At 45.4% G+C, this 22,193-nt stretch overlaps 1 protein-coding gene across 7 annotated transcripts in view; it reads right to left on the bottom strand.

Annotated features, from left to right (window-relative positions):
* The window catches only part of CHD1L (chromodomain helicase DNA binding protein 1 like), a 46,533-nt gene that overhangs the window by 8,214 nt on the left and 16,126 nt on the right, over positions 1 to 22,193 (bottom strand). For 6 of the 7 annotated variants that reach the window (XR_012646326.1, XM_075000545.1, XM_075000547.1 and 3 more), the window contains 11 exons: positions 20,753 to 20,915; positions 19,569 to 19,724; positions 15,373 to 15,465; positions 13,898 to 13,994; positions 12,595 to 12,668; positions 10,202 to 10,312; positions 8,403 to 8,517; positions 7,779 to 7,932; positions 6,468 to 6,633; positions 5,131 to 5,273; positions 4,581 to 4,744 (listed from right to left, as the gene is read on the bottom strand). Coding sequence is in view for 6 of the 7 variants with exons in the window: in XM_075000545.1 (XP_074856646.1) it covers positions 4,581 to 4,744; positions 5,131 to 5,273; positions 6,468 to 6,633; positions 7,779 to 7,932; positions 8,403 to 8,517; positions 10,202 to 10,312; positions 12,595 to 12,668; positions 13,898 to 13,994; positions 15,373 to 15,465; positions 19,569 to 19,724; positions 20,753 to 20,915 (1,436 nt within the window). In the remaining variant the exon portion in view is untranslated. The remainder of the gene's footprint in view (positions 1 to 4,580; positions 4,745 to 5,130; positions 5,274 to 6,467; positions 6,634 to 7,778; positions 7,933 to 8,402; positions 8,518 to 10,201; positions 10,313 to 12,594; positions 12,669 to 13,897; positions 13,995 to 15,372; positions 15,466 to 19,568; positions 19,725 to 20,752; positions 20,916 to 22,193) is intronic. The other variant, XM_075000546.1, reaches the window with a different exon arrangement.

The following is a 22,193-nucleotide window of genomic DNA, read 5'->3' as shown; positions in this document are numbered from 1 at the left end:
TAAAGACGAACTATCAGGGGCCCAGACAGATCCTCATAAGTGAAGTCAGAGGAGAGCACAGACATGGAGTTTGTGGGAAAAAACGGAGTCATCCCTTATAGCTACTAAAGCCACAGTTACAGCACTGAAAGGAGGTGGTGTGAAAGGTCTGCTCTCCTTGGCAGAAGAGCCCTGGGTGGAGCCTGCTGCCTCGGAAGAGGCCAGAGAGCAAGCCCAGAAAGAGAAGGGATTGCAGCAAGAGCTGGGGAGGTAGCCCGAGCTCCTGGGGCAGGAGCAATTGGGATGTGAAAGATAAATCCAGGCCATGCAAAAGGAATGCCAAGGGAGGGCTGCTTTACTCCTGAGAGTCACTGCATGAGAGAGAGAGCTGGCGCAACTACAGACCAAAAAACTGACAAGCAAAGGTTGGAGACATGAGATGAGGCTCTTGACTGGATGCTTGGTGAAGATGTAAATTGTAGGGCTGGGGCTAACGACTCTGGGAACACTGAAGTGCATGAAAGTGCATGGCAATTTTTGTCTTTTGTCTGAGGGATGAGAGCCATCCTGCTGGGGCTTCACAGGTTGGAAGGTGGAGGATCGTGAAAGCAACAAATCACAGGGCGTCTTGCCCCTGTGACTGAAATAGTCCAACACCCTGTGCCACAGCAGGTGCTCCCAGCTGGGGCAATGGAGGGTGTGTGTCTGCACCTCGAACTACACAGGGCTCAGGGGTCATTCCAGTGGGAGAGGGCTAGGCAGCTGCTGAGACCAGCAAGACTGTCCACGCATCCTGGGGAAAGGAGGCAGGTGAGAAGCGTGAATTGTAAATGTGATAGGAGGAACTGGTGTCGCACGTGTCTGGACAAAATGCACCGCCTCTGAGAGACTTTGGGTGTCGCCGTGGAGCCTTTAGAAGCCAGGGAGAAGCCTCACCTTGCTTCATGTACTGGTGGTTTTGTGGTGTTAAGAAGTGGGGAGGAGCTTTGTGATAGCCATTTACAGAAGATGAAGGTTGTGAATGCTAAGGAAGGGGAGGCACAAAGGGACACAGCTAGAATTAGGGAGATGAAATTCAGACAAAGACTCAAGGCACAAAGTACAAATTCAAATTTCACTGTACGGGGAAGTGCCGAGTGTGAAATCTGGATCTGAATGTGAACCTGCTCAGACTTTGCACACTTCCCAACGAGGTTCTCTTCCATAGAAACACAGGTCTGGGAGGGACTTTGCAAGATCTTCTACGCCAGCCCCCTGCATTGACCCAGGACAAAGTAAACATGGACCATCCCAGACAGGTGTCTGTCCAAAACATTCTTAACAACTTTCAGTGATGGGGCTGGGAGGCCTGTTCCAGGGCTTAACTATCCTTTTAGAAAGGAAGATTTAGGTTAGATATCAGGAAAAACTTTTTGTAGATTAAGCCCATTATTTCTTGTGCTACCTTCACTAGACATGAAGAACAGCTGATCCCTGTGCTCTTCATATGTGAGGACTTTACAGGGGCCTCCTCTGTTTTCTTTTCTCAAGACTAAACATACACAGTTTTCCCCTCAGAGGTCACAGAATCATAGAATCATAGAACACTAGGACCGGAAGGGGCCTCGAGAGGCCATCGAGTCCCGTCCCCTGCCCCGATGGCAGGACCGACCACTATCTACACCATCCCTGATAGACATCTATCTAATCTGTTCTTAAATATCTCCAGCGAGGGAGATTCCACAACCTCCCTTGGCAACTTATTCCACAGTTTGACCACCCTGACAGTTAGGAACTTTTTCCTAATGTCCAACCTAAACTTCCCTTGCTGCAGCTTAAGTCCATTGCCTCTTGTTCTCTCCTCAGAGGCCAAGAAGAACAAGTTTTCTCCCTCCTCCTTATGACACCCTTTAAGATACCTGAAAACCGCTATCATGTCCCCCCTCAACCTTCCTTTTTTCCAAGCTAAACAAGCCCAATTCTTTCAGCCTTTCTTCATAAGTCATGTTCTCCAGACCTTTTATCATTCTAGTTGCTCTTCTCTGGACCTTCTCTAATTTCTCCACATCTTTCTTGAATTGGGGTGCCCAGAACTGGACACAATATTCCAGCTGAGGCCTAACCGGTGCAGAGTAGAGCGGTAGAATGATTTCTCGTGTCTTGTTCACAACATACCTGCTAATGCATCCCAGAATCATGTTTGATTTTTTTGCAACAGCATCACACTGTTGACTCATATTTAACTTGTGATCTACTAGAGCCCCTAGATGCCTTTCTGCTGTACTCCTTCCTAGACAGTCTTTTCCCATTCTGTATGTGTGAAACAGATTATTCCTTCCTAAGTGCAGCACCTTACATTTATCTTTATTAAACTTCATCCTGTTTACTTCAGACGATTTCTCCAATTTATCTAGATCATTCTGAATTTTGACCCTATCCTCCAAGGTAGTTGCAACCCCTCCCAGCTTGGTATCATCTGCAAACTTAATAAGCGTACTTTCTATGCCAATATCCAAATCATTAATGAAGATATTGAACAGAGTCAGAGTTGTCATTTTTATTACTCTCCTCTGGACTCTCTCACCAGTTTGTCCACATCTTTTCCTAAGTGTGGCAGTCACAATCGGACACAGTACTTCAGCTGAGGCCTCATCAGTGCTGAGTTAAGCAGGACAAGGATCTCCTACTTCCCTTATATAACACTGTTGTTAATACACTCTAAAGACAATGCATACTTCAGTTGTAACTGCATACGAATTGAGTTGGTACCCCAGATTTGTTTTAAGCAAAACTACCTCCTTGCCAGTTATGCCTCATTTCATAGTTGTGCACTTGATTTTTTTCTTAAGTGTGGAATTTTATGCTTGTTTTTATTGAATGTTATCATGTTGGTTTCAAACCATTTCTTCAATTTGTCAAAGTCATTTCAAATTCTAACCTTGCCCTCAAAAGTGCCTGTCACCCCTCCTAAGCTTGGGCTCATCCACAAATTTTATAAGCACTCTCTCCACTCCAAGGCATTAATGAAAATACTGGTGGAACATCTCTAGTACAGCACCCTTGGGACATAGGTCAACATTGTCTAGCAGCGTTGCCAACACTTCCAGTGCTTACTGGGCTGTTGGAAGACATTTAGGGGTAAATTATAGCTAAATAGCAGCAAAAAACACTGAGAACTAGGACTGGGGGTTGTAAATAAACTTTATGGGACCACAGGAAACTTGGGAACATACATGATAAGTGGACATCTGGCGAACTAAAATCATGCTGGACCATGGATATTGCCAGACGAGAGAGTGCCAGGCCAGAGAGGTTCAACCTGTCATACTGGACTCAAAACAGACTCCTGTGGGACGTGACTAGCTCCTTTTTCCCAGCAAACCATAGATAACTATTATTTTGAGTACGGTCTTTCAATCAGTCATAAATGTACCTTACAGTAATTTCAGCAACATATCCCAAGTTTGATTACGAAAATATCATGAGGGACTTTATCAAACACCTTACCATAATCTAGACATATCACACCTACAGATTCCCCCATCCACTAGACCATTATCCCTCTCCAAGAAGGAAGTAAAGGTGGTTTGGAATGATCTGTTTTGGACAAATCCATGTTGCTTATTCCTCATAACCCAAATATCTTCTTAGAGATTACAACTGATTTGTTTAATAATCTGTTTTGGTACCCTTCCAGGTGCGGATTTAGGCTGAGTGATCTATACTTCTCCAAGACCAAGCTGTTCCCAATTTCAATATAGGTACTAAGTGTGCCCATTTCCAGTTCCCTGGGCTCCACCCAGCATCCACCACTTGTCACAGATAGTCACTAAGCATTCCAATATTGCTTCAGATAGTTTCTTAAGTACCCTAGTTTCAATTTCATCGCGCACTACCAACTTGATTACGTCTAACTTATTTAAAAATTCTTTAGCCTATTCTTTTCCTATTTTGGCTTCTCCTTTGTTAATTTTAATTGCATTAATCATCTGGGCAAAATTTTCACTTTTGAGTGAAGACTGAAGCAAAATAGGTGATAAACACACACCTCAACCTTCTTGAGGTCATAATTTCCTAGTGCTCCTTCCTCACCCTACCAGAGGACCTACTCTTTCCTTCATCTTTCTCTGGCACCCAATGTATTTCTAGAACCTCTGATTATGGCCTTTTATGTCCCTTGCTAAGCATAACTCATTTTGTACCTAGTATCTTTCTGGTATTGTTCCTATATACTTGTGCTAGTCTTTTTCACCCACCCTTGGCAATCTGTCCATGTTTCTGCTTCATGTGGGATTCAGGCCCATATCTATGAAAGTTAGCAAAAAAACTGATGCTGCCATTGTGTCAAAAACTATTTCTACATCTACCCCCCCTACATCCTGCAATTTAAACACACGCTTGAAAACAATAATGTACAATCGTGATCCCATTTATACTTGCAGCCAACATTTCAAACCCTCTCTCCTCCTCCACCCTTTCCCCATGTCCCAAACGCCCTGTTATTGCCAGAATAATCAGAATGTGCAGTTTCGTAACTGGCTTTTAGCAGTCTAATTCAGCCAGTTTCCCCACCAACCATAACAGACCCCACACTGCTTAGCAGTAGCAAAGCACAGTCTTACTTTTTCTTGTGTTCAGCTTCTGCCTTCTTCTGTTTCTTTTCTTCCAAGAGCCGTGCTCTCTTTGCTGCTGCCTCCTGTCGTTTCTTCCTCCTGGCCTCTAGCTCTTCTGGGCTCAGTATGTGTTTCCTCCTGGTAGACACCTCCTGAAGACTCACGACAAGTACCTGGAAAAGGAAGGGGGATTGCAGATAAACAGCCACTTCTCATTTCAGATTCCTGTCAGATCCTATCTAATCTGATGTCCCATAACTGTTTCCCTACAGGCTTTGTCTGCACTGACTCATACTCCCCAGCTCATATCAAGAAGTTCACAAAACCATCAGCTAACAACAGTGATTTCTGCTGTTAGGACATGCATTTGAACATCTTAGATGCTAGTTTTTGATCCATGCCCAATCTCCCTGACTCATCCAGCCCTTGGAGTCTGCTGTTAATCTCAGCACAGCTATAACAATATTTTAAGTATTTCCTCTACAAAATGGAGATGAAAATCTGCCTCATTTTCAGTGTTTCACTGATTATATCAAGTTAGCTGGTTCTTTCCTCTTACACTTGCTTTATTTCGGAGAGCTCTTCCTCCTTTATTGGTCTCTTCCAGGACTTTCTGAAGATCTAACAGCTGATCAAAGGCTCTTCTGTCTTCTCCGCTGGGTTCTTTCGAATAATCCTTCCCTTCATATAGGTACATATGATCTTTAAAAGAATTAAAACATATAAAGGTCTCTGAATGGGCCAGTGACATCGGCTAAAATTACAATAATAATTACAATTAAGTAATTTGAAGTCACAGCCGTCTTTATGACACCATCGCCAATTATAACTGGGATAGCTGTTGTGATAGTTTTATGAGGAAAAACGTAAGCATCTTATGGAGACAACTAAACAAATTTCTGTCAAAGCACCAATCCTGATCAAGGATTACATGGATGGCAAATTTCAAGCAGAATCTGTTTGGAGTATCCAAGCACAAATAGAATTCAGGCTCTTAAGGCCAGCAAATTCTTCAACAGTTACCATGCACTGGGATCTGAACTACCACAGTTCTTTCAATGTGCAATATGAAATACCACTGTGTGGTAAGCATTGGCAAATGGTGATTTATTACCAGCAGCCACTGGACAGGACAGAAGGCCCGTTCTATAAAACCCCATTTTTGTATCTAAGGATATCAACGAATTTCCCAGACATTAAAGACTTTAGCCTCACAGCCTGCAAATCAGTATTGTTTCCCCCATTATACAGATGGGGAAACTGAGACACAAGAGGAAGCGGTTGTTCAACAGCCACAAATCAAGTTAGTAGAAGAGCAAGGAAAAAACCTTTCATTTCCTGATTTCAGATCCCCTACACCTGCGATGTCCAACTACTTCTGAAACTGGGGCCACTACAGTGGCTACCGCTACAGTGAACTAGCCACGTTATTCTGAAAAATGTACAGTAAGTGTAAATTTTCAAAAAGAGGAATAAAATTCGAACTGTAAGCTGCGGTTTACGATGATGCATGATGATTTTTGGCCTAAGTAGCACATTTAAGCTATTTCAAACACTGGGGGACGTTTCCACCCAGGAGATGGGTCAAACCAGCAAAGGGTGGATGTAGAATTGAGAAAGACCTTCTGAACTCTTTTTGTTTTCTGAAATTTTTTAATTTTTTTATTGAAAAAAATTTTGAATGCAATCTTTTTTGAATTTTTATTGTTGAAGACAAATAGTCACACTCAACCAGCTAAAGAGCCACACGTGGCTAGCGTGGCCCAATGCTAACCGCAAACCCATCTTTTTTCCTTGCAAAGTTACCCGAAAAACGCCATACAACCACCTGAAATCTCTTCTAATAGCATGCAGATTAGAGTGTCTTTCGTGTGTATTTAGGATCCTCAAACTTACTTTCTGTATCTCGCTCTTCGCTTTCTTCTTCATTTGGTATCACCGCATCCATTACCCACATCCCTTCTTTTGTCTCTCCGAGGATATTTTCCAAGTCCACATCCTGGACGGTGCTCCCTTCTGATGAGAGCAGCTTATCCAAACCAAACTTCAGAATTTCACTCAGCTGTAACAAAAAGATGAAGCTGAACATCACTGTCATATTTCATGCTGCTCCTAACTTACCACGCCTCTAGGTGTGAATGGAAGTAGTTTGTGGAGGGAAACCGAACACTTAATGCCACCCTGCAAAAACACTCATGCTTTGACAACTCTTATATTCACCCTGCCCTCATCAGTTTTGCACCACCTATCTGGACAGACTCACCTAACAAATCATGCTCAGCAACGTCCACCTTGCCTGCCATGGGTCACTAGCAGCTGCACAGTTACTCAGACAACATGCAGACAGAGCACCACACTGGGTCACGTTCAAGTTTTCTTCAAAATCAGAAAGGCCAGAAACCAGTTTTTTTCCTTACTCAAGGGCTTAAACGTCAGCAAAAATTAATGGGGCAAAAAGTGCAAGCCTGGTATATTACCACACACAGGTTCAGTCCAATTTCTCAAACTGGGAGCCATCATGGCTCAGGTAAGTTTATAGGGTAGACGGAAGAAGAGAAGCTGTGCCATATTTTCTCACAGTTCCACTTTCCGTGGGGCTCACATCCCTCTACACTTCACTTCATTTGGAGTCTAACTACAAGGGCTGGTGGTCCCTTAAACTCTATGGCTCATAAGCTGCAAAATCTTGAAGCAAAACTCAGCTTTTGGTTCTTAATCACAAATCCCTCCCTGGGTTCCAATGTGATTAGAGCTCAGTGAAAATTTTGTCTGAAAGTTGTGCAAGCCCAAGACCATAAGTGGGCTAGTAATGAATAGCCAGCACAGCAATGACGGTACAGTTCCATTTGCGTGGGAGAAGCAGGAAAAACGAAAGAGCTCCGAGAAGCAACAATGCGATTTTCATGCGACTATCTAGAACAGTCAAAAACGGAGAAAGAAAATCCCTTCCTCGGGGGGAAAAAAAGTCTTAGACAGATAGCACTTGAGCCTCAAAATGAACATGTCCACAAATTTCAGTGGTGTTTGGATCTGGGGTTTTGGCTTGCTCCATAAAAAGAGATGCACTCAGATTCCATGTTCTTCCCTATTCCTCCCCAAAGATAATGGTGTTTGGATCAGACCCATCTTGAAAATGCATATAAAATGGGGCCCTCAGACATCTTGGAGCGTTGATGCTGCTAGACTAATGCTTGGTGTTTCTCTTACCTGCACGTCTGCTGCTTCCTGAGACTTGGGTGCTCTGAGAGCAAATTGTCCCCCTCCAATAATGGTGTTTGTAAGCTGGAGCTTTGATGCAGCTCGGCGGTAGATTATTTCTTCTACGGTGTCACGTCCGATTAAGCGGATAATTTTTACTGGCCTTGCAAAATATATGAGTGTCATCTTAGCCATTCAGATTGCAGTAGAAGAGATTCCCTGAATCAGGGACCAAACCCTGCAGTTGGTCCTAACCCGGCCCCGTGGTGCCAAGATAGGCAAAAGTAAGTCCAGGTAGAATTGCAGGTGATATTGACCTGATCACCATGATCAAGATGAGGAAGGGACACATCAGAGAGCAGCCACCCCTTCCCATTCCATCCCCTTCCATAACTGCAGAGCTCCAGATTGAGAACATCTGGGGTGGCCAGGACTGCAGGGGGTCAGGGAAGAGGTGGAACTGTGCCAAGGACCCATGGCTCCTCCTTTTTAGCCACCCCTTCTCTGAACTGCTCTGCTTGGCTCTCCATCCCCGGCAGAAGCGTGGTGGGTGCAGGGAGAGATACTGAGTAAGAGAGTGAGCAACTAAGTGCACAATGCATCACAATAAACACTTCTGTTCCTATTTCTCACTTGTTCTGGCCAATCCTGTGAGCTCTCGCTGTGGCTTGTAAGTCATTTTGTGGGTTAAAATCACTATCGACAAAAATAACTGTATCTGCTGCAGTCAGATTCATGCCAACTCCACCTGAAAGCAAGTTTTAAACAAAGAGTTACTACAAAACTACACACAGTTACTAGCAAAAGGCTGGTATTGGCACTTTTTAATGTCAGCGTCATCGCTAAGATGAAGCTGCCGCAGGGACAGGCATTACAGAGCATAAGAATGGTCATACTGGGTCAGACCAATAGTCCATCTAGCCCAGGATCCTGTCTTTCAGTGGTGGCCAATACCAACTGCTTAAGAGGGAATGAACTGACCAGGCAATCGAATGAGCCATCTCCTATCATCCCATCCCAGTTCCTGGCAGTTGCAGTCTAGGGACACTCAGAACATGTGCTTGCATCCTTGTTCATGGACTTATTCTCTAGGAATTTATCTACTTCTTTTTGAAAACAGTTATACCTTAGGCCCCCACAAGATCCCATAGCAATGAATTCCATATTGACTGTGTGTTGTGTGAAGCATTTCATTTTGTTTGTTTTAAACCTGCTGTCTATTAATTTAATGGAGTGACCTCTGGTTCTTACTCACTTTCTCCACAGCATTCATGATGTTATCGACCCCTATCATATTCCCCCTCAGTTGTCTCTTTTCTAACCTGACCAGCCTCAGTCTTTGAGAAAACCACTGGTTTTCTCAACCTTTCCAGACTACTGTACCCCTTTCAGGAGTTTGCCTTCTCTCATGTATCCCCTAATTTTACTTCACGTAAAAACTACTTGCTTTCAAAAATCAAACATAAAAATACAAAAGTGTCTCAGCACACTGTTACAGGAATATTGCTTCCTTTCTTTTTTTGCCATGTATTTACAAAATAAATTAACTGGAATATAAATATTGCACTTAGATTTCAGTGTCTAGTATATGAAACAGTATAAACACGTCATTATCTGTAAGAAATTACAGTTTGTACTGACTTCACTAGTGATTTTAGGTAGCATTTTGTAAAACCAGGCAAATACCTAGAGCAGGGGTCAGCAACCTTCCTGAGGCAGAGTGCCGAAATTTGACCTTTTGACCTCTACGTACGGGCCGAGTGCCGGTGATACTTTTTAAAGTCACTAATAGTCCTACTTAAAACAGCCTAATTAATAAATAAAGATGCAGCGCTTTACCGCTTAGGTGGTGGTTGGTAGCATTAGCTGGTCTTGTGTTGATCCACAGGCAGCATGGCTTTGAGCAAGCTCCCGGCTGCATGGGAAAGGAAGGGTGGGGTGGGGCTGAGCTCCTACCTTGTGTGCCAATGAAAACTGGCTCGCGTGCCACCCCAGGCACCCATGCTGGGGGTTGCTGATCCTTGACCTAGAGGATTTTCTGCAGTTCTACCTGTGCTTTCTTTTATCATACTTGAGCTTAGTAATAAATACGTGTGCTGGCCTCAGCTGTTGAAATGGGAGTGTGAACTTGGGGCTCAGCCTGAACATAAAAGAGTTGCTGATATTTAAAATGCATCATCCAAAACTGTAATTAAAAAAAAAAAATCTCCACATGGATTCGATCACCGACTGAATTGGTTTTATTTGACTGATGTTATTTAAAAGCTTTGTTTTCTTTCCCTTATAAAATCCCATTTTAATCTTAAAACTGGAATTCTCTAAAAAATTCAGACCTTCACAAAATCTAGGCTGCACCTGAAGACCGCAGAACAGGAGACTGTGGTATGAGTTGTTTAAAAGTTATAGTTCTGTCCCTCCCATGGCGGCCTTACCTGCTCTGGTGCTCAGCAGGAAAATAAAAATGGGCTGCTGACCAAAATTCTTAATGGCCAGGTGCCTCTCCTCCCCTCTGACAGATCCATCCAGTCGCTCATAGCTGTAGCCTTTCCAAAGAGACAGAAACAGCAGCTAGTCAAGGAACCACTACTCTGATCCTCTCCCTCCCCAGGTTTGTCTTGTCCCAACCTTTCCATTCTGCCTCCTGTTCTACAGGTTGCTTTCCACGTCTGTAGTTGTCTTCTACTCTCACTCCATGCCTCAGCTTCGCCATGCTTTCCTCACAGACTCCCTCTGGCTTCCTATCCTTCATCTACAGTCTCCTATTTTTACTTCTTTGTCATTCCACTCACAGGGCTTTTTTGTCAGGGGCGAGGGAGAAGGGGAGGGTCGTAGCTTTGCTGCTCCCTCATATTTCCGCTGGTACTTCAGAAACGAAGAACCAGAGTCTGTTAGGGTTATCATATGAAAATGAGGCCACCCCTGACAGGGAGCGTGTCTGTATCAGCGTCTACCAGCTCACCTTGTATTTATGTGTTGCAGTGTAGCTACTACATTAATACAACGTGAATTGGTAGATCCAGTACAGATACACGCTCTCAGAGGTGTCCTCTTCTTTGAAAAGTCAATACAGTCCCAGTTGATGTAAAGCCAAGTAATGTGACTGACTTCAATGGAGTTACTCCTGATTTAGTGAATACAGGGGCTACCCGAACTGAACGTGTGGCAGAAACTCTTGAGGTTTGATGCTGGGAAACCAAATGGAAAAATTCAGAGTCAAAGCAGATGAGGGCTGGTACACTGGCCTGTTTTAGATCAAGCCACTCTGGCAACTAACTCCGCATTATGGGACAAAGCATAGAGTCCTTTTGCACTGACGTCCATGCCAGCTTTTCTGAGCCAGGACTACAGAATTTGGCTCCAAGTTCGGCCTTAGACTGCATCATTAGTTGTCCATGGCAATAAAGACTAAATAAAAGCCTTTCCTGTGAGAAATGGTTGGCATAAAGCCTCAGGGACTGAAGGACAACGCTTCATATTTCAAGAACACTTCTGGTAACGTTGCTGAAAATGGCGGCACCCTGCCTACACTTGCCCTCACACCATTTCCAAGGAGACGTACGTCTCACAATGGTAGTGTAGGTTACATGTCCGGATTCTTATTTAACTCAGTCTGCTGTAAGTCCGGAATACAGCTACTGATTTCACTGGAGTTACTCTGGATTTGGAGCTCTGCAGCTGAGCTCAGAACATAGGGGAGAGTTCTGAAGCGCAGGGCTCAGCACCATTACCGGATGACTTTTATGACAGGGCGCAATGTAAATAGACGATGGGCAGCCATGAGCAAGTAGTGGGTGGGCTGCATGAGTGGCCCTCCTTCATGTCAGTGGGCCAGAGCAGCCTGCGGTGCAGTGGGGTTCCGCTCAAAGCCCCACGACCCCCTCTCTGCCCCCACCTGTGCACCTTTTGCACACGGTGGCACCAGAGCCTCACACTTAGCAGCTTCTCCCACTTCCCCAAGAACTTTTGGAGCATGTGAATCACCTGATTAGTACTCTGTCCCCACCCCTCCCTCCCCCTCAAGACGGAACACCATGAACAGCTGATTCATGGCATTCCAGCTCTGGAAGGAGGAGTAGGGGCAGGGATGGAACGCAAATCAGGCCTTTTGTGGCTCTTCTGAACGTGCTGGGAGGGAGGGGGAGGTGTAGGAAGTGTGGGGTTCTGCTGCCTCAGTGTGCAAGAGACACATGGGGAAAAGAAGCAGCTGGGGGGTCCTTGGGCCACAGATGGAGCCCTAGTGGGCCGCATACAGCCTGGTTGCCCACCACTGATGTAAAGCAAACAACATGGCATCCCCATGAACTGTCAGGATGTTACAAACCAAATTCAGCCCTTTGGGCAACTGGCTGCAACACCACTGATATTAATGGTACTGCACTCACTGACATAAGGACTGAATATGCCCTATGACTACTATATTTGCAGTCCTAAAATCTTAGCTTTAGTTTAAGGTATTAGAGAGCAGATTCTTACCCTAATCCTTCATCAAAGAGGATGGAGGAGTGAGGGTGAGGATTTGGCCTTCACTTGTCTTTCATTCAAAGATTTCTAACTCTTCAATTCATTATCTCATTGAACATCCTAACAGCTTTATCATCCCACTTTCACAGATGGCAATACTGAGAGGTGAGAACACAGAGAACTGATGAGATTTGCCCAATGTCACACAAGCAGTCAGAAACTGTAAGAAAACTCCTTCTGCCTACTACAAATAAGTATTATGGTTCTTTCTCTCTCTTGCAAGGATCAGCCAGGTACAGCACCAGTATGGCTGATAAAAGGCCATTATGACAAGACAGCTATTCCAAGAACACAAGTGTTTCACCTCTATAGTCCACGTAGTCTTGCAGAATATCCAGCATTCGAGTCATCTGAGAAAACAGCAAGACCCGATGACCACTGAAGAAATAAAGTGAAATTCTGTCACTGCAATGTGAGCTTTTCTAGCATTTCACATGGGACAGACAAGTTTAGCTTAGTTTGATATACAGGAATATATTCAATCCAAACATGTAATTTCAGTTTTCTAAAATACAATATGACTCGACAAGGTCATAGAGTGAGCTAGAGACTGAGATGGAGTCAGAGCTCAGGTCTCCTGACATCTAGACCTGGGCTGTATGCCTTATGCTGTGACAGCACCGAATTTAAGACAGATGATACTCACCAGCATCATTTTTAGATGCAACAGATCTATGAGTTCTGAGAATTCTTGTGGCACAGGACCAAGGACAGACGGACACACACACATTCTCTTTCTCTCTGTCTGTCCCCTCAGCACTGCTATACAGCTCAGAAGCAAAATTATTCTAGCCACTTTAACAGTTTCATTTTTCCTTTAAAATGTCTGTTTAAAGACTCCCTAAGGAGGCTGCCACAGGGGAACTGCGTGCAAGTTAAGCTTATCTTGTTTAGTGTTACTTTGGATCATGAAGGAGGAGCTGCCCCCGGAAGTCAATCAGAAGTCTCAAATGTGTCCTGGACGGGTTAGCTCTCTCCTGGGAAATGGTGCAAGTATCTTCAGACTTCAATTCTAAATGCTGAAGGAAGCCACCAAAATTAAGTTCCAGAATCTGGGTCCAAATCTTAAATCCCCTGAGCTTGGCGTGTTGTGTATTTCAAGCTCTGATTGATTCCAGACTTTCCCCATTGTTAGGTTTGGGTTTTTTCCCTTCCAATTACGATGATTTTTCATTTTGAACACATACTTGTGTTTCTTCTGCCCAAAGGAGCTGAAACGCAGCATGGAAGTCTGTTCTCTTGCAGTCTGTGGGCAGGCTATAATCATGTAAGTCAACTTGTTCTTCCAGGACTTCCAGCCCAAATTTGGAAGACAGAAAAGGTCTGAATAAATACAGAGAAGCTGCCTGTACTCTGGGTTCTTTAAAAGGAGGCTTCAAAGCTTTTAAGATTCCTAATGTAGCTACAATGTTGTAATCACTTCTGTATCACTGTTAGTCATTCAGCATTACCTGTACTACTGCAATGTTCATTTCTGGGTGCACGCAGGTAACAGTCATAGCTAAATTAGTTAGTTTTTCCCAGCCAGACTTATCTAGACCCTTCTCCTTCTTCCTCACCCCACCCCCACCCCTCAGGCCCAAATAATGCTCAGTAACTCCACATACCCAGCATACAAGAAGGAAAGAAGTTTGTCTAACAAGCACAGCTTCCCACTGGCTTCGATGAGGTGCTCTCCAATTGCAAAGGGCTCTGGTTCGACCCCTGGAAGGGAAGCAAGTCTCAGAAGCACTACGACAATTAGACCAATGATAGCAAGGGCCTCCAGGCCATCCGCAAGTTACCTCTGTGCCATGTAAGATAATGTCTTGCATAGCTGCAGCTAAGCCAGATGTCCCGAAAGTGTGGGCCACCTCCTCCTAAGTGGGCATGAAGGAACATCCAGGGAAGGAGGGCGTGGCCTAGGACAACCCCCACAGGGCAAGAAGGGAGCACCACTGTGCCCCTCCCCACCTCCAGATATGCTCCAGTCCTGCCCACAGTGTCCAGGCCCATTGCAAGGTGTGGCTCCATTCCCAGGCCAGAGCTGAGGTGGGGCCAGGCCACAAATGGATCTGCCCCTGACTGTGGGCCCAATTGTTAGCCGCCACTGCAGTCGGCTGCACGCTGTGCTCCCACCCCGGCCACTGGCTTCTCGCCATAGCCCCAGACCCGTCCCCAGTTGTGGCCTCGGCCTTGGCCACATCACCCCGTCTGCATACACCCCCAAGGCTGCAGCCTCACTCCCTGCTCTGGGCGGGGTTGGGGAAGGACACGAACAGGGTGGGGAGGTGACCTTCAAAGTTTCGAGACCTCTGGTCTAAGCAGAGCTAGAATCTGGCTTCAAGACTGAAAGTGCATTGCTATCTAGGAAAACAGAACAAGCAGTCCTGCAGCACCTTAAAGACTTAAAGCATTTTATTCATTAGATCATGAGCTATCTCCTGATTCTGGCCTCTCCCACAAAAGCTGATGACCTAATAAATAAAATGGTTAGCCTTTAAGGTGCTACAGGACTGCTTGTTTTGTTTTGCGAAGATACAGACTAATGTGGCTACTCCTCTGAGACTACTTGCTATCTCGGAGGAATGCTACAGTAAAGACTCCATGCCAACAAACTAGTGTGAACGTATTCCTTAGGCGGAGAAAGGAAGCACTCAAGAGAAAACAAGTGCTGAGTTAAGACTGAGACCTCAGCCCTGGTTTAGGCTTATCCTTGAAAGAGAGACCACTTTACCTATCATTAGTATCAGAGGGGTAGCTATGTTACTCTCTATCCCCAAAAACAACGAGAAGCAGTCCTGTGGCACCTTATAGACTCACAGATTTTTTGGAGCATAAGCTTTTGTGGGCAAAGACCAGAAAGCTTATGCTCTCAAAAGTCTGTTACTCTAAAAGGTGCCACAGGACTTCTCATTGTTTTTATCTATTATTATGAGTCGGTTAATATGAACTCGAATTTATCATATGACCTAACACAGTCTTGAAGTGACTCAATGTTTAAGGGTCAATGAAATCTACAAAACAAGTCACGTTTGAAAAAAACTGGCCATATCCTGTGATGATTTTTGTTTCTTTTAAACGGAGAAGAGTTCTTGCTCACCACTGAAGAGGTAGGGATGGGCTACACACTTTCGAAGCTGAATTAAGACATTTTGAAGTTTAACCTTCCTCCCCACTTCATTTTCAAATGCATCTGAAACACAAAAATGAAATGGCAAAGCCGTTCAGCAAGAGCTCTGGGAATACGCAGTAAATGTAGTGACAGGAATTACGTGGACACGAACCACAGTTCTACAGGTTTATAATAGAGAAGGGAAACCTCTCTGTGGTATTGTTTCAATTTATGTTCCATGTTTAACATTCTCCTTCATGCATTAAGTTTTTGCAGTCAAATATTCATCCACTTTGGCAGAAGAAACATTTAGAAGAAGTATTTGTTGGAAATTTTTCCTGAAGGGCCCTGTTAGAAAGCCACAGCCCCCGACACTTCAAGCACCTCAGGGATTTTACATTTTCCAAATTAACAAATAAACATAATGTATTGGGGTATTGGAAAAAAAAAAAAACAGCACCACCTCCAAGACCGCTCAGCTGCCAGATCTGTGTTCTCGGGTGCTGCCTACTTTACTTCTGTTCAGAGTCTGTGAGAGACTAATGAGATGGGGGAAGAGTCAAAGCTCTGAGAAGGTATGGAGCACTAAGCCATCCATACGGCTATGTCTCCACTAGTGCTTAAAGTCAATTTTAAGGCACGTAACTCGATTTTACAAGGTGACTGTCTTCTCTGTAAATACCATTAGGTCAATTTTAACAGGTGCGAAGGTAAACTTTCTCGCCCCACCCTTCCCAGGTGGTATAAAGCCAAGTTTGAATTTAAAATGTCAAATTAGTGCTAGTGTGGAAACAGCATGATTTAAATGCATTTAATCCGCCTCCACAGGTATCCCACAATGCGCCGAACATGTCTGGTCTGGCCACCTTCCCCTCCGCTGCTCTCCAGAGCTGCGTCTACACGTGCACGCTACTTCGAAGTAGCGGCACCAACTTCGAAATAGCGCCCGTCGCGTCTACACGCGTCAGGCGCTATTTCGAAGTTAACTTCGACGTTAGGCGGCGAGACGTCGAAGTCGCTAACCTCATGAGGAGATAGGAACAGCGCCCTACTTCGACGTTCAACGTCGAAGTAGGGACCGTGTAGACGATCCGCGTACCGCAATGTCGAAATTGCTGGGTCCTCCATGGCGGCCATCAGCTGGGGGGTTGAGAGATGCTCTCTCTCCAGCCCCTGCGGGGCTCTATGGTCACCGTGGGCAGCAGCCCTTAGCCCAGGGCTTCTGGCTGCTTCTGCGGCAGCTGGGGATCTATGCTGCAGGCACAGGGTCTGCAACCAGTTGTCAGCTCTGTGGATCTTGTGTTGTTTAGTGCAACTGTGTCTGGGAGGGGCCCTTTAAGGGAGCGGCTGGCTGTTGAGTCCGCCCTGTGACCCTGTCTGCAGCTGTGCCTGGCATCCCTATTTCGATGTGTGCTACTTTGACGTGTAGACGTTCCCTCGCTGCGCCTATTTCGATGTTGGGCTGAGCAACGTCGAAGTTGAACATCGACGTTGCCGGCCCTGGAGGACGTGTAGACGTTATTCATCGAAATAGACTATTTCGATGTCGCAACATCGAAATAAGCTATTTCGATGTTGGCTGCACGTGTAGACGTAGCCCAGGTGTGCAGGAAGTAGGAAACAGGAAGCCCAGCAATTTGAATTCATTTTCTTTCTGGCCAGCGTGGCAATTACACCTAGCCATGATTTCTCAGGGTGGCAAAAGAGCCCCAGCACGGAGCCCCAGCACGGAACCAGGATCTCACTCTGGCTGGCGGGCTGCCCCTCGCCCCACCACACCACATGGCAGCTGTGCAGCACACAGCAGGCTTCCCGACAGCAGCATGTCCTGCCCTGCATGGGGTGAAGTCTTCTTCCCTCTGAGAAACTTGTTTTCTCCATTGCTATTTTCTGGTTCTCATTCTTAAACACTTCAACCTCTGGAATTTACACCATGTGCCGGGGGGCTGGCTCTGGGCCGCAGAAATGTTAGGGGGCTTGGCCCTCCAAGGCACCATGCACTGGGGCAGGGGCGGGGCTGGTCTCCTGACACAAACATTTTATGGGGTTGATCCCTGCACCCAGGCACACAACTGACTGAATCATGTCAGCAGGTTGCTAACAGTCTCCGGGGTTGAACCCCCGAAGTACTGTGCACAAGGCTGACCCAGGGCCACAGAAGTTTTAGGGGGTTGGCCCCCCAAGGCACCATACACTGGGGGGCTGGCTGACCCCAGGCCACAAACATTATACAGGGCTGCCCTCCCCACATCCCTAGGTGCCAGTACTCTCCCCTTCCAATTAGCGTGGCTCAGGGGAAGATTTCCTACGATGGAACAGAGCTTGTGGGTTCTCTCTCCTTTCTAGAAGAGGCAATGGAATCCCTTGATTTTTCCCTCAACTTTTCTATCTTCTAACATTTCCTTAACTTCTCCTTCTCTTCTCGAGCCACTACTATTTCTGACTGGGTAATGGCTCCTTCCAGCAGCCAGTGGACACCAGCACCCTCAGGGATTCTTTCCTTCTCCTCTATTTAGTGTTGGGGATTCATAATGAGTCTGGAGCTAATACTTTTAATGGTCTCCTCGCCTCATGTTGGAGACGTCAGTGCAATGGCCTCCCTAGGGTGCTCCTTACTTCTGTGTGGTGAGGACTCACAGATTTCTCTCTCGCTCAACTTCAAACCTCTCTCCTTCAGCCAGATACACTACCACTACACTAACACTTTTGCATTGTATTTTCTTTCCTTGAGAACAATAAGACACCTTTCCCAAGTCACATGAAGCCAGTTTGTTCCACTTGGATATCAGATTCTGAAGCCCACCTGTTTGGCAGTTTTTCACCAGGAGAAATCTAGTCAACACACTTGCTGACATGGTACGGTCACCTGAGTGCTCTCAGAAAACATTTGGTAAGTTTATTTTTCAAACTCAGTGTTCTTTAAAAAGTGACAGAATGAAGCACAGTCCCAGCACTGACTGCTACGAAACGTAACTGCCGCATGGTGGCTTGAGGTGGGGGAGCTGCCCCTTACAAATGTGAAATGGAGAAAACCAGTTGAGTAACCCGTTGAAATGGTTCAGTCAGCTGGGTGCTCTCAGAACTCATTTGGTAACAAGGTCTGAAATGCAGACGACTCAAACAATTTCTCTCACTGGGGAAAGAGATTTCTGAAAAAGGCCCTTTGTTTACATGGGAGGGGAATGAGGTCAGTGTAGTCTGGGAAGATGACATCGCACACCACAACCACTTGCAGGGTATTTTTTCCCGTTAACGCACCAGCAAAAGAACTCAGAATGCCACCAGGCTGAGGGAACTGTGGGATAGGTTCTCATAATGGACTGCTGCAACAGTCAAATTTTGGCGATTTAGTGGAGATGCATTAAGTCAACTTTGTAGGCGGGCGCAGACACTCAGCTTTCACTTTATAAAATCCCATGTTACAAAGTTGACTTTAATAAATTTGACTTTATTTTGTAGTGTAGATGTCACCTCAGAAGTGTCCAATTATAGTCTGACTCTCATCCTGATTCATGCTTATGGAACCTGGCTCTTGCCAATTTCCCCCCACAACTCCTGCATGGTGACTACCATTCCTGGTGGGCAGACCTCAGCCCAGATGTGACCTCTTGGTCAGACCACCTATGTCCCAGTCTTTTACAGTATAATGTGGCATTCACACAGGAAAAAGCAGGATGTCAGAATAAGAAATGGACACTTGAATGTAATTCAGCATAAAAGCTGAATGGTTCATTTTGATTGGTTATATATTAGATGTTTGTTATGAAGGCGAAGAACTTATGAGGGTGTTCAGTTGGGCATTAACAAAGATCTTAAATCACATTTTAATCAGAGGCTGGCCCAAACCAGAATCCTGGGACTGACAGTTTCCATGCTTTGTAAAGTTCTGATCCAAATGCCAGTGGACCAAACCAGCAGCCCAGCATTGAGCAGCTGTGAACCCTAGCAAAGTTTGCATCAGGCTATAAATTTTGAGGCTCAGACCGAACCCCAATTTTAACATCACTTGCTTCTCAATGGTCATTCGGAACACCGAACTCAGCCCAATCATTCAGTGCATTTTCTGAACGTTAATGCACTTCCTGCTTCTCTATTAAAGAGTGCAGGGATTTACAAACGAGAATTAACTTTGGTTTTAAATGAACTGATTAGGTCTGTCCTTGCTCCCCATTGTACCTAATTACCTAGATCTTTCATCAAAATAGCCTTGTAATATTTTCTCTGCAGGGCTGACATCCCATGATACAGAACCACCTCCACTTTCCTAGGCAACTCTGCCGTGACTTCGGCCTTCACCCTCCTAAGCAAGAAGGGCTGCAGAAGACAGTGCAGTTCTTCGGCTGTTTAGGGAAAAAAAAGTTGCAACCAGTGAAACAAGCATAAGGAATAACCTCTAGCACATTTTTATACAAACCGCAGCAGACCAGAAGTCGCAGCTAAATGCCCGACGGAGGGTGAACATTTTGGGTGCTGGAGGATCTCCTTTTTGTTCCCCTCCTAAGCTCCCAGAGGGTGGAGACCTGCAGGCTGGATAGACAGCTGGGGCTTGTTAGGGTTAGGAGTCAGCCAGCCGCTGCTTGCAATCAAGCACCTGCTACCAGTTAAGGTCTCCAGGCTCCCTATAAAAGACTTTCCCCAGGCAGCAGGGAGAGAGGAGTGCCCCGAGAGAAGGAGGCTGGAGGGTTGAGAGAAGGGCAGAGCAGGACAGGCTGAGTGAAGCTGAGGGATGCCAGTCACAAGGTACCAGATGGAAGTGGAGGGTGCAGAGGCCCAGGAAAAGGTCGCTGCCCTGGGGCAGGGTAGCGGAAGCCCCGGTAGCTCCTTCCCTTCCTAAGATCCCTGGCTGGAGACCAGGGCAGTGGGTGGGACTGGACTCCCCCCACCCTTCCCATGGAGAGGTACCCAACTCAGGCCAAATTGGGGTGGCCCAAGACTGGTGGAGAGGGTCCTAGTCCACCCCACTCAAGACTGGCCTGTGATGAAAATGGCTTGGTAAAGGGAGACCCTCGCTTCTGGGAAGCCCCAAGGCAACAAAGGGGCCTCTCTGAGGCCCACAAGGAGCCGCCCAGAAGCGCAGGACCCCTAGGGAATGGTCAAGGGGCCTGTCACAAACATTAAGGAAATCTCAGACTATCTTGTGAGCTGTCGGTGTTTTCCCTATTTTATAGGAGGGAAACTGAAGCATGCTTGGCTCTCTGAAGGTATGCATCTAAATACCTATTAAGGCAGCTACATGCTGATATAGGAGGCTTCTTTTCATAGCTAATCAGTGTCAGAGACGACACACCCATAGTCCCAACACCTAGTCCCCCATTCTAAGCAGCTGACAGAACTGATCCTCAAATACATTTTATGGCTCATTACTCACCTGTCTTGCTCTCCTTTTCAATCCCCTGGTAACACTGAACAAACTCTTCCACTTGTTCTTTAGGAAAGATACCAGGCTCAATAAAACTGAGTAGGGAGTACAGCTCCTGGAGGTTGTTCTGAACAGGAGTGCCGGTGAGCAGGAGACGGAAGCCCACTGAAAACTGAGATAAACAAAGTAGAATGTAACTGGAAGGAAAAGTCAGCTGCTACCCAAACCTCTTTGCTACTCTCCCACACAACCAGTTGGTAGAGAGGCACCGAAAGAACTCTGTAACTTCAGGGGAAGCCACCAAAGTCAAGACCTGGAGTAACACGCAAACAAAAAGGGCCGGATCTCCTCTCAAACACTCTGGCGAAAAATCAGGTGTGACGCCTCTGAAGTTAATGAAGTTACGCCAGAGCATAACACAAGATAAGAATGAAGGCCAAAGCTGGTGCCATTAAGATCTTTATCTCTGGCACGCTGTATGTGCAAACCTTGTGCCCCAAATTAAATAACTAGACCTAGCTGGAAAATTTCTACCAAAAAAAAAAAATCAAAAACACCAAAATGAAATTACACAAAATACACACTCTGCTCCTCCATTTTCAGACTAGCTCTAATGTTCTTCTGATCTGCGCCGTGCTGTTCGCAGTATCCCCTGTACTGGAGAACACAGTTACCATTATGGTAAGTTTAATACTATATAAAATTCCTCCAAATGGGACTTATGTTAATGGAATGAAGGAGGGATTGGGGTTATATTTTAGTATGACCAATAACCGTCCCAGCCGTAGTCACACAACTGTACTAGAAAATGTTACCCTGAGCATATTCTGTCTTCGCATATATTCCTTCAAGGACAGATTTGGATCTGGGACACCTGGTGGAATCCAAAGCAACACCTCCACCGTCCACGAAGAGAAGGGCAATCAAGGTCACACAGCAAGACCTTAGTACAACTGAGGTGTCATGATTCTTGGTCCCCTGCGCTCACCACTGCATAAGACATCCAAATTTACTGCTACCTATTACCTCACTTTCAAATTTACTGCTGCCTCACGCCTACCTCACTTATTTTTCCCGACTAGCCAAAGAAGAATATTTATAATATTAAAATTATATAATCATTTAACATATTAAAATTATATAATAATATACATCAGAAATACAGACCCCCTCCCACAGACGTCAAACAGCTGTAACTTTGTTCCACATTATTTGGGCATCTTTATGCTAATCTTTTCCTCACATTCCTCAAACTTCTGAAGCTCAAAGGCGAATCAGAATGTGAGACAAGTTCCAGACAAAGGAATCTCCATCCCAATCCACTCACACAGGGCCTAATCTATTTTCCCCTGAGGCAACAGGAGTCTATGTACTGACTTTGAGGGGAACTGGATCAGTCCCGCAGAAAAATAAACATGCTGAGGGACTAAAAAATGGCATAAATAATGAA

This window comes from Carettochelys insculpta, chromosome 1 (genome assembly GCF_033958435.1).
Source record: "Carettochelys insculpta isolate YL-2023 chromosome 1, ASM3395843v1, whole genome shotgun sequence".
NCBI classification, from domain to species: Eukaryota; Metazoa; Chordata; order Testudines; family Carettochelyidae; genus Carettochelys; species Carettochelys insculpta.
The sequence above is the reverse complement of the archived record's forward strand: the minus strand, read 5'-3'. Positions and strand labels throughout refer to the sequence as shown.